Raw genomic sequence first — 12,466 nt, forward strand, 5'->3', positions numbered from 1 at the left:
TACGTACTGAGGGGGTGAGATAAGTTCGGTATGAAACTGCGGGTGATAGAATGACTTGTGAAAAAGGGAAAGGCGAAACATTTTGCGACGTGATGATAAGGATGGTAAGTTAAGGCTAGATTTCATGGCACTAATGCTTGCTGTTCTCGCATAGTTAGAAAGAATGAAGCGAGTAGAGTTATTCTGAACCATTTCCAAAGCTTGTGTTAGGTTTGTTAGGCCGGGATCCCAAATTGACGCGGCGTATTCGAGTTTCGGCCGTATTAGAGTTTTGTAAAGGAGTAATTTTAAAGAGGATGGTGCTTTAGAAAAATTGCGTCGTAAGTAGCCAAGCATTCGATTAGCATTGGATATTATATGCGCGATGTGAACGGCCCACGTTAGATCAGAGGTGATGTGAAGGCCAAGATACTTGTAAGTTGTTACCGGATCTAAAGGTGCGTTATTAAGAGAATACACAGGAAGTTCATTAGCATTTCTTGACACACGCATAAATTTACACTTGTTAACATTTACACTTGTTAAATACTTGTTAAATTTACACTTGTTAACAAGTTACACTTGTTAACATTTAATTCCATTAACCATAACTTACACCATGCAGAAACAGCGTTAAGGTCTGATTGTAGTCTGGTTACATCGTCATCACAAGTTATTTCGGTGAAAATTACACAGTCATCAGCAAAAAGGTGAATGTGCGAGGAAACGCAGGAAGGTAAGTCGTTAATATAAATGAGAAATAAAAGGGGCCCAAGCACAGAGCCTTGAGGTACACCCGAGTGAACTGGACAGTGCTCCGAGGTTACGTCATTAACTGAGACAAACTGTGAGCGGTTAGTCAGGAAAACCTCAAGCCAGTACAGAATTTTGGTATCAAGGTTTAGTTGATGCAATTTATAGATTAATGAACTATGACACACCTTATCAAATGCTTTGGAAAAATCTAAAAATATTAAGTCAGCTGCTGAAGAGTGATCAAGTATTAGGTGCAGTTTATGCGTGAAGGAGACTAGTTGGGTTTCACATGAATATGTTTTGCGAAAGCCGTGCTGAAATTGTGAAAAAAATGAGTTCGCTTCTAAAAAGTTGGCAACCTGAGAAAAGAGGATATGTTCAAAAATTTTGCATGGTATACTGGTTAAGGAAATGGGCCGATAGTTAAGTGGACAATGTTTCGTACCTGATTTGTGGAGTGGAATCACCTTCCCAACTTTCCATTCAGCAGGCAGTGAACCTTTGTCAAGTGATTGCTGAAAAATCTTTGAAAGTATAACGGAACAATATGAGTTAGTGTTTTTCAGAAACTTTGGATTAATTAGGTCACAGCCAGGAGCAGATGAAAGTTTCAGTGATGTGATTACTTTTTCTACGCCGACTGGTTCAATGGTTAAAGGGTACATTACAGCAAAGTCGTAAGAGTGTGTAGTTGGATGAGTGACATGGGTGGGTTTCGAAAAGTTGCGTGTAAAAACCTCATTAAAGATGGATGCAGAATCGGTAGGTGAGATGACATTTTCAGCGTCATCAACAAGGGTTATTATGTCGTCATTCTTTGGGTTAATGGTGCGCCAAAACTTTTTCGTGTCAGTAGATAGCATAGATGGCAATGTGATTTTTAAAAAGTTATCTCTTGCAGCCCTAAGGGCTGTGATGTAGTCGTTAGATGCACGTTTGTAAGCTGCATACACGTTTGTATACATGTTTGTATGTGTGAACTCGTATGCAGCTAAGTCATATGCAGCTGACTAAACCCAAACTCCGCAGGCATCCGGACCTTTCTAGGGTTTTCCACCTCACCGTGTACCATGTTGTCATAACCGGTCCCGGAGTACCGGGAGCCCGCACGCAACCAATGCTCAAATCGCCTTGATGGCGCCAGATACCCGGCAGCTGCGCGCGCGCCTGCAGCATCGGCACCAATCAGCGCGTGCTCACCAGCGGTAGGCGGGCTCCCGGTACTTCGGTAATGGTAACACTGTACACGGTATGCTAAAGGTGTATATTAGACACCTTTAGTATATCGAGTACCGTACTACCGTTACCGGAATACCGGAAGCCCGCCCACCGCTGGTGAGCACGCGCTGATTGGTCCCGATGCTGCAGGCGCGCGCGCAGCTGCTCGGTACCTGGCGCCATCTGACGCCGTCAAGATCATTTGTGCACTCTCATTGGCTGAGCGTGGGCTCCCGGTACTCCGGTACCAGTAAGGGTAACACGGTACACGGCCTGCTAAAGGTGTCTATTGCCGCTGCTCCCGGTTTCCGCAGCTGCAGCACAGAGTGACCACCGGCGACCACCTCACGGTACCCGGCAGCGAGAGCGGGTACTTGTCCATGGCTGTAGTGGTGCTCGTGGCGTCGATGTTTGTGGTGGCCGCACTGTGCGTGTTTGTGGCTGTGAGGACTCTGTGAGATTGCAGGTCTTATTTTAAACAAACACAAAAGTACAAACAATAAACGAGGCGGCTTTTTATCGGAAAGGAAACCAATTTCAATATGAGCGAGAAAAAAGGAAAGGAACAAGAGAGCAGGGCATCAACACACGGGAAAAACGCACGGGGAACATAACAAAGTGCTTACGACAAATGCGGAAAAAAGAAAGTCAAAGAGGATAGTCACACTACTTGTCTTATTCGAGCAACGAGCGGGAAGGACTGGCTGGGTGTCGGGCAGTCAGGGAGTCTCTGGGCGTTCCAATGTTGATGCGACGCTACCGCAGCGTCGGCGTCTGTGGCTCCCAGCACGGTTTCCAGGTCTGGTATCCCGGAAAAGTCACGTAGGCGCCAGAAGCGGCCTGTGTGGAGCAGCTGACGGATGGACGGAGAAGAGTAGCGCCTGGGCCTGGTGGTTGAGGCTCTCGACGATGGATGTCCAGGTCTGGTGGCCCGGACGTCTGCGGCTAAGGCCCAAGCCCGGAACTCGGGGAGCCAGCAGAACTCGTCCACGTCCGTCGCCCACCGCGCTCTTCTCTTCTCTGCCACGTAATCCTCTTCGACCTGCCCCGCGTTCCCCTCCGCACGCGCTCCTCGTGCTTTGTCTTCTCCTCACGAACGCCGCTGGCTGGCGCTATCTCCTTACAGTGGCGCAGCACCTCCTCCGCACGCCGTACGTGGTCAAGCCCGACGTGTGCGATAGCCGCGACTGCATAGATCACGCCCACCACATCCTGAGCACCCGCGACCAGTCGGCGAACCCCTGCTTTAGTTTCCACGCGTACGTCTGCGGCGGAGGGGACTTGACTGCAACAAAGGCGCGGAGAGCCCGTACCGGCCAATTAGGCGCCATCGGTCCACACCAAAGGTCAGTCAGCTTTTCCAGTGACAGATGAACATGGTACGTTCGCGAAATGATGCCCTCGCTCTCCTCTCCCCCTCGCTTGCTCCCCTCTCACGCCAGACACCTGACTTATATGGATGGGTGACCGACCGTGTGTGAGCGCGCGTGACGGACACCCACCAAGCACTACAATCCCTATTGAAAAATGCGTATAGGTTTGAACGGGTAAGCTAATATGATTATGGCACATTTGGCTTCAATTTATAGGTTTAACGTCCCAAAGCGACTGAGGCTATGAGGGACGCCGTAGTGGAGGGCTCCGGTTAATTTCGACAATTTGGGGTTGTGCACCGACGCCAACCCCGTGGCTGGTTATTGCACCCGGCTACTCCAACACTCTCACGAAAGGCATTACGTTACAGCTTATCCGCCTTACTGATGCGAGTAGTGGCATAAATGAAACAGGCATCCCAAACCCCTAACCAAGATACCAAGTACTCAGGCTGGAATTCGCATTTCGTAACTGCTGAGGTGGCTTGTAGTTCGGGCGCTCTGCTACTGAGCCAGAGCATCTTGGTTCGTTCCTGGCCGCGACGACCGCGTTTTGATGAAGATGGAACTCAAGATGTATCCGCGTACTCTGTTCGATCTCAGTTCACGTTTAAGGTCCACTAGGGGTCCAAACTATTCCGAAGCCCTGCACTACCGCACGTCTGTCTTTCCTCCTTCACCCCTTCCTCATCCCTCCGTCAGTCTCGAGATGACTCCGGGAGATGACGCCAATAGGTGCTTTGGCACACATTCGTGGTACTCGTGGTTGCATGCAGTTAGAACTTCTTTGCAATGAGAAGGTTGAAAACAAGGGCTGCTATATATTACCTTTATTATATGGTGTCTGCATTTCTGGCCGCGCAGGCTGGCTCGCATCTACGCCCGTGAGATCGTGCCTCAGAACATGTTGTCGACGAACACCACCTCGTCTGCGGCGTCGAAGGCCTTGGGAGCCCTTGCACGCTGCCTGAACAGGGGCAACAAAAAGAGCTCTGCCACGCTCACAACCTTCATGAGGGAGCGAGGCCTAACGTGGCCGGCTTCCCGCCAGGTCCGGTTCTTTGACGTCTTGGACGTGCTCCTGGACCTCAGCGTCAACTGGAAGGTGTCTCTCTGGTTCGACGTCCGGCTCCGGTACTTGCACTCACGCAGCGATATCGACCGTGTCGTAATTGTCTTCGGCGAACCGGGCCACGTGACACTGCTGCGAATGGAACAGATCGCCGCTCTCGACCAGTCGGCGTACGCTAGCGCTGTCCGAGCCATCGTACGGCTACTGTCATCAAGCCAAGACGGAAGCAAAGTCACGGAGAAAATTTCTGAAGATTCCTCGGGGATAGAACTTCTGCGACGCGATGAAACGGTACTTCGAGAGACCATTCTGTCCGCTCTGGACGAAGACGAAGTCGACGATTCCCTCTTGATGCTGAAAGAGTCCGGTTCCGTACTCCAAAACGTCTCCTCCGAGGAATGGAGGACACTCCTCGACAAGTACCTCGGCCCGAAGGCGGGTGGATTCACCATCTCCCCCGACACGACGGTCCTGCTGCTCTGCAAGCCGCTGTTCGCCAGGCTCTCAGCAGTCTTGAGCAAAATCCCGGTCGGCAGACTCCTCAACGCCCTGGCCTGGACGTTCGCCTACTCGTACGCCTGGATCGGAAATCCGCTTCTGGATGACCTCCATCTGACTGCAGTCAAAGGCGCCGAGGGCGACGACTTCGTCGGTCCGTTCACCCACGTCCTGTGCTTCGCGGCGGTCTTGGAATCTTTCGGCATCACGCCGGCCGCACCGTTCTTCGTACAAACATTTCCCTCCAGAGAACGCGATAAAGTCGCTGCGGTGCTGAACGCCACGGCCCTCACCTTGGTCGCCGCCATAAAAACCTCACGCGTCATCCCGAACATCACGAAGGCCAAAGCCAGCGCCAAGATACTCTCGCACACGCTCCAGACGCTGTGGCCTGCGCAGCCGTTCCAAAGCCTCGACGCCCTGGACTCTCTGTACGCCCGGTTTCCATCCGCGGATGCCAAAGACTTCTTCACATCCTGGCTGGAGTCCCGCAAGGCCCAAAGGTCGGCACTGTCGGAGCCCTTTTACGGCACCCTGATGACGGCCAAGCTGAGGTGGTACGCGGAGAAAATCCTCTACGTGTACTCCCTCAACCACATCGACCTCGGCCTGACCGCCGTCTTCCCGCCATCCTACCACCTACATGGCGCCGCAGTCATGACCTACGCTAGTCTGGGCTTCCAGTTTGCCCGCAAGCTGATTAGCACCATCGACCTGCGCGGAAGGTCTCGAGACTACGAAGGAAACAGCACGAGAAAGGCATGGTGGAAGTGGAAACGGAAGTGCAGGCTCGACAATGCCCGGACGCTGAAAGAGAGGAGAGCAATTGTAGACCTCCTCGCCCTTGACGTGGCACTGGCGACCATGGTGAACGTGTCGGCCGGCGACGATTCACAGCTGCGACTCAAGCTGCTGGAGAAGCAGACGCCCGAACAAACGTTCTACTTCAGCTACTGCAACCGCTTTTGCGGCAAGCACAACGCCCGGCACATGTGCGACCTTGCCATGAACGGATCGCAGTTCAAGGTTGCGTTCGACTGTCCGTGGCGTGTCGTAAACCGAGGCTGCCTCCTCTTTTAACCAGGCTTCGACAGCTTGAAGGACGATACTTTTTTAACCGTCGTATTCGCGATATATACGGCAACAATGGCCCCGTTAAGGCCAGCTTTGCATACCCCATTTCCGCCATTTTCTCCGCCGCATACACAGATACCTACACTCGTTTTGCCTTTTATGGTATGTGCACGTTATCATTTCCCCTTTGCTCTTATTTTTTGCTTTAGCATTACTGTTCTGTACATTATTTCCGTGAATGCACTAGCAATTTAATCTGGAAAGCTGTACAGGACACATATAGACCTGCAGCCAATTGCCGTATGCTTGGGTATTTGAATTTTGCCGAGAACGCGACTAATCTTGGTACAGCGTTATTTTAACGCTGGTGATGTTGCAGTATGTTGTACTCTGCTAATTTTTGACTAACATCACCTTCCCATAAACTTGGAACATTGCGTGTCATGCGAAAGGCGAAACTGCTGCACGCGCCTGCATCCACGCTTCACAACAGAAACACAGCCTTGGGGCTTTGTTGATGTCTATGTTTGTACAGGAAGGAAACACCAGTCAAGTGCCAGTGTAGTTAATAATGTGTGTTCTATGTAACTGTGTTATTGTAATTGAAATGACCCAAGGATGAATACAACAGCTTCAGGGGACTTCAAACTCTGACACTGGCACAAGGATGTATGAATGAAATTGTTAGGTAGGAGGGCATTTCCTTCTAAAGCAGGCTGATCTAAAGGTACCTGAACAACGTTTTAATTGCTAAGGTCAGTACAGAATGTTTCTCAAAACATCGAATCAACGCTGCAGCCTGCGTTCCCCATGATGAACTTATAGCTTGCATGGTTAGCATTGGGCGAAGACTGAGACATCTTGAAGGCCAGTACAAAACAGCCAAAGGACCAACGAAAGAGAATACGACACGGGTGCGCTTTGATTGGTCCTTTGTCTCTTTTGCGCTGGTCTTTAAGATGAAATACTTCCAACTCGCAAAATACAGCGTGCTGTTAAACTATACAGGAGACATACTTTGCCGATGCCTGATACAAACATTCACAAAGAAAGCATAGAAAGTAGTTGTGGTTTCAAAGACTGCCCCATTGTTTTATTGCTTTAGTCGATTCGTCAACAAATGAAAAGCCCTGAACATAAGATCCCACCTTCTGTTCTCGGTTTTAAGCTGTTCAAAACCACGTTTCTGCATTTTCTAGTAACCTGTTTTGAAGGGCATGCACTCGTGTTCATGTGAAAATATATAGATAATGTGATTCACTCCAACATGGGCACAAATGTTCTACTTGTCATGCGCGCCACTTTTCCTAGCTATGCTACAGAGGTTACCTGAACCATGTTGGGGGAAGCCAACTGTGTCCTGAACTGAGGGCAACAACCTGACCAGGTGTCACAAACCTTTGACACCAATAAAGTTTTTCATCATCATCATTACCTGAACCGCTTAGTATTTTATCAGTACCAACTGAGTAGCCACCCTCTTCCACTACAACGAATGAACAGGACGTGAAGGGGAAGGTTTAAGCAGGGCTAGGAATAGTTACACAAGTGCCTCCATCATTTTTTCAATGCCAGCCACATCGCTCGCTTTGCAATGGAAGCCATTCGGACGCCTCAGTTCAGTTGGTTGCCTCAGTGCTGTGTCAGCCAGATGGAGTGACTCTAGGATTGATTGTCTATACCAATCTCTGCAAGCTGAGATACCAAAAGCAAGCTGAACCCCTTCCTTTTCAATTAATAATTCCAAGAAATACGTGGTTCAAATGAGACCAACCCCCTCAAAGACTGGCCCATAAATCTGCCCCTGAGGACAGCAAAACCTTCACGCAGAAAATAAACTTTGCATGATTTTCAGCATATCCAGTCACCATAATTTATTTGGTACAAAGATGTATAAAAGCCTTCAAGTATAAAACAACAGTATTTACAACTGAAAATGTTTTCTTTACACTGCAAGGTCAACAACTCGGAAAAGCAACAAGCTAAGAAACACTAACTTAGCTGGAAGCTAACAACCTCAGAGTGTACTTTCAAAAAACACTGCAATAACAGCATCATGAAAGAATATTTGCGCAAAACTTTCGTTACGGGTAAAAACCAGCTCCTCACCAGAAGCAACCACAAAAACTGCTTAAAGAGAACACACGAATAACTCCTGTTCTGAGAAGCTGCAAATTACAAATTGGATATTAAGAACACTTGCCTTTAAATGTCAACCAAAAACAAATCTTATTTATTGTGCAATACTTACACACAGGTAACTACCCTGTTCTCAAATAAAAGGCACTTTTAAGCGCATGACATTAAGAGGCCTTGAAACTGTTAAAAAGCAATGTGATTTAGCAAACTGGCACTGCGTCAATAATTTTTCAAACTAAAATTGGTGAATTGGTTTTTGAAAAAAGGAAATGGCGCAGTATGTAAAAGTGGAACTAACTTGCTTACTATCTCTTTTTCCTTGGAGATGGACGAAACTAAGAATTTTTTTCCTTTTCAATAGATAGCCATAGTCATTACTAATCTTCTCATTCATGTGTCTTTTTCAGGGCCTCTTCAGCCAGCAATGCACATACAGTTTTAGGATTTTTGCAACTTGCAAAACCAAAGTATTATCTAAAACACAAATTTGCACATACACCATATCACAGTCATCTGCCCTGCGGTTTAGATTCAGCCAAATTGCTTGAGAGGAATGCAGAACATTAACACTTCAAATCAGACGGAATAGAATGCACTGTAAGGCTAAAAAACATTTAGGTCATTCTCCATCCATCGTCAAATCTAAGCAAAAACAGCACTTACACAACAAAAGTCCGATGCCATTTCAATATACGGCAATCAACTAATCTTCATCTCAAGCTTCACTTCTTCAAAAAGCGCAAAAAATGAACATTGATTTAAGGGAAGACGCCACGACCCATAGACTTCAACTACATTACTGCAGCGTGCTAAGCTTGCATTTATACAAATCAGCACATCTTCGTATCTTCAGCGTATCTCCATTCCATCGATGTTCATTTTTTAAGCACTGCGGTCAAGTGAAGTGTCTGCAACCAACTAGCCCAGCAGCTGGCCTTGAGCAAATTGAACTCTAGGCATGATGAACAAGTGCCCAGAGGCCAGTGGCCATACTGCCAGATTCCCACAAACATGCCACCTTGCGTTCATTGCTGGGAACACCAACAAGTCACACTGTGACAGGTGTCACGCCATCCTTGGACTGGCATAACACGGATTCTAAAACTGATTACAGTTCATTTTTGTACTTCCCACCCTTTTCAACTGGTTAAAGGGACGCTGCAACGTGCATTCGCTCTCCGATGTGCTAAGTCTGGAGATCATGGTAGGCAACGCCACTTCAACCAATGAGAAAAGGTGGGAAATAGAAAAATAGAATGGAATCGGTTAAATAATTATAATATGCCAGCCCTAATTTCTAACAATCAGCAGTGGATAGTGACTGCACATCCCTAAAGAGCGCATTCCTCGCCACATTAACTGCAACACCATGAAAAACAAGGCAACCAAAGCTGATGCATGGTGTTCAGAATTGCACACAGAGCTTTGAGTTCGCAGAGTATACGACTGTGCGAGCTTGTGAAAGCGATAAATACGAGTACCTCCAACACCCTGGGAGATTCCAATCATATGGCGAAACGTGGTGGTATAGAACAGGCTTTGGCGCTGAGCAGATAAAATTAGCTGCTGTGCTCCGGGGACCAAGATGAGCTCTTTTTCTGCTGTTATGCCGTGGACGAGGGTCGTTGGCGTGCCACTTCGGTAATCCTCGCCAGGAGGAACTGCTTGTCCTTGCCCTCAAGGACGAGTTTGTCCTTCAGGACCTTTTCCATGTGAGCATGTGCAGCCGCCACAGAGTAATAGTAGTATATGCTGATCTTGACACATGAAGGAATTCACATCATGCAGTACCTATCGGCTAACTTGCAGTCTTTAATTTCTCTCACATGTAAATTTCTTTAAAAGTGCAAGTCGGTGCTTGACATCTAGGAACCTCTGAGCAGCCAACAGCAACTCTGCACTCTTCTCTTTCTGTCTCACGAAGTCTACATCAAAAGTGAAAACTTCTGGGGCTTGGATCCCGTTTCTGACACCATGTTGCATGGAATGGTAGTCTCAAACCCTGCATCAACGTGCCGAAACCTGAGGTGCTTACTCGTGATGGTATTTACAGAGACACAGACAAAGTTAACAGACTTTCTCCGCAGAAGAAAAGCCCCAGTATGACTGGCAGGGGCACAGCTAGAAGCCAAAGGCATTTCGCATAGAAACCATATAATTTAAGAATGTTCTTTTAACTGCTGTCACTGCCCACTGTTCAGTGTCAAGTTGAGCATTCTATGGACAGATTAAATGCATGGACTAAAAGCCAGTTATGGACTAAAAGCCAGGTATGGACTAAAAGCCAGGTATGGACTAAAAGCTAGTTATGGACTAAAAGCCAGGTATGGACTAAAAGCCAGGTAACGACTAATAGCCAGGTATGGCCTAAAAGCCAGTTATGGACTAAAAGCCAGGTATGGACTAAAAGCCATGTATGGCCTAAAAGCCAGGTATGGCCTAAAAGCCAGTTATGAACTAAAAGCCAGGTATGGACTAAAAGCCAGGTAACGACTAATAGCCAGGTATGGCCTAAAAGCCAGTTATGGACTAAAAGCCAAGTATGGACTAAAAGCCAGGCAACGACTAATAGCCAGGTATGGCCTAAATGCCAGTTATGGACTAAAAGCCAGGTATGGACTAAAAGCCACGTATGGCCTAAAAGCCAGTTATGGACTAAAAGCCAGGTATGGACTAAAAGCCAGGTAACGACTAATAGCCAGGTATGGCCTAAAAGCCAGTTATGGACTAAAAGCCAGGTATGGACTAAAAGCCACGTATGGCCTAAAAGCCAGGTATGGCCTAAAAGCCAGTTATGGACTAAAAGCCAGGTATGGACTAAAAGCCACGTATGGCCTCAAAGCCAGGTATGGCCTAAAAGCCACGTATGGCCTAAAAGCCAGGTATGGCCTAAAAGCCAGTTATGGACTAAAAGCCAGGTATGGACTAAAAGCCAGGTAACGACTAATAGCCAGGTATGGCCTAAAAGCCAGGTATTGACTAAAAGCCAGGTATGGACTAAACGCCTCGTCCCTGTGAAAGTTTCACCCAAGCCATTACTCACGCCAGTACGACGACGACCGGCACTCCAAAGGCAACGCTGGTGAGGAAGTCGATGGCCTTGACCACATACCATCCCCAGGGGTGGTTCCTCCACGAATGAATCAACTCAGGCACTACTTCCCAGGTGAACAAGTACTGCTGGAAGGGGCCGCATGATAGCGATGGCTGAATCCTGCATTGGCAGAAGGGAGTGGTCCAAAGAGCGTATTGCCACCGCATTCAGGAACAGGTAAATGTGAGGAAATGTCCATTTCTTGTAGCAACATAGCATAGTGGGCGAGTTGGTATTGCATCTTTAAGGAACGAAACAGCGCAACTAAAACGAAGGACCAAGAAAAACCTTGCTTTGTGTCTCTCTTTTTCTTGGTCCTTCGTTTTAGTTGCGCTGTTTCGTTCCTTAAAGGTCCATTTCTTAAAGGGCAACTGCACATGTTTTAGAAAGCGATATGCTTAAAAGGGTCGAACGTGTGAAACTTCTAGGTAAAGCAAGCGAAGTCCTTTTGGGCTAGCATTTGAAATGGTGACGTAATCGCCAATTAAAATCGCAACAGCCTTCAAGCTTCTCCGCAGTGCACAGCGCCAAGTGGGGGGATGTATGATGACGTCATCAAAGGTATCTGTACATTTACGATGCATAAACACCTGCTTTGAAGGAAAAAAACCAACAGCACCAAAGGCTGTTCCAATCCAACAGCACCAATCCAACAGCAACGGCATCCAACAGCACCAAAGGCTGTTGGATGCCGCCAAACGTTGTTTGGCGGCATCCAACAAGGCCATGCAGCATGTGGCTGACGGCAGCAGTAGTTTCGAATCATACCTTCCGTGACATCACACTAAACTTCCCCGCATTCCTCCAGTGCTTTGAAGAGAAGCGCAAAAGTCAATCGCCGATTACGCGCCTATTTTAAATGCTAGTGAAAAAAAACTTGGCATGCTTTGCCTATTTTGTTTGCCTTGTTCTCATTTCCCTGTACCAGGCTGACTAATCCCATTATCTGAGTTTTTCAGGTCCACCCAGCGCCAACCCCCCGTCGCAGCTCCTTCAAAGCCTTTGTTCATTACACACCCCCGGGATATAAGTTTTTCCACTATTGCAGCTTAACGAATCAAGATTCACCTCTCTCCCCTTCCTGACACGCATCCCCTCTCACACCACTTTCCTTCCCCAACCCCGGGGCCTTCCTCCTTGGAGCGAAGGCCCTATTTAATCCCTGCCAATGATGAACGCTTTGCCCAGACGAAGACAAGTCTCCTTGTCGAAACGTTGGCTCAAGCAACCTGAGGTTTTCCCCTCCCTTGTTCATTTTGTTAT

The 12,466-nt window shown here is 47.8% G+C and overlaps 1 protein-coding gene across 1 annotated transcript; it reads left to right on the plus strand.

Moving 5' to 3' along the window:
• The first annotated feature begins 2,780 nt into the window (after positions 1-2,780).
• On the plus strand, positions 2,781-7,383 carry LOC149348968 (uncharacterized). Its single transcript, XM_089585960.1, has 2 exons — positions 2,781-3,299; positions 4,191-7,383. The coding sequence occupies exons 1-2, from the start codon at positions 2,863-2,865 to the stop codon at positions 5,974-5,976; spliced, it is 2,223 nt and encodes a 740-aa protein (XP_089442086.1). The 5' UTR covers positions 2,781-2,862; the 3' UTR covers positions 5,977-7,383.
• The last annotated feature ends 5,083 nt before the right edge of the window (positions 7,384-12,466 follow it).

The sequence above is a fragment of the Amblyomma mixtum genome, chromosome 4 (assembly GCF_055824585.1).
Source record: "Amblyomma mixtum isolate Tamu chromosome 4, ASM5582458v1, whole genome shotgun sequence".
Lineage (NCBI taxonomy): Eukaryota > Metazoa > Arthropoda > Arachnida > Ixodida > Ixodidae > Amblyomma > Amblyomma mixtum.

Bases quoted from the DNA above. Each gene is read 5' to 3' on its own strand.
- LOC149348968 (XM_089585960.1), top strand. From the start codon at position 2,863: ATGGATGTCCAGGTCTGGTGGCCCGGACGTCTGCGGCTAAGGCCCAAG. The intron at 3,300-4,190 runs GTCAGTCAGCTT...CTGGCCGCGCAG, and splicing joins GCCATCGGTCCACACCAAAG to GCTGGCTCGCATCTACGCCC.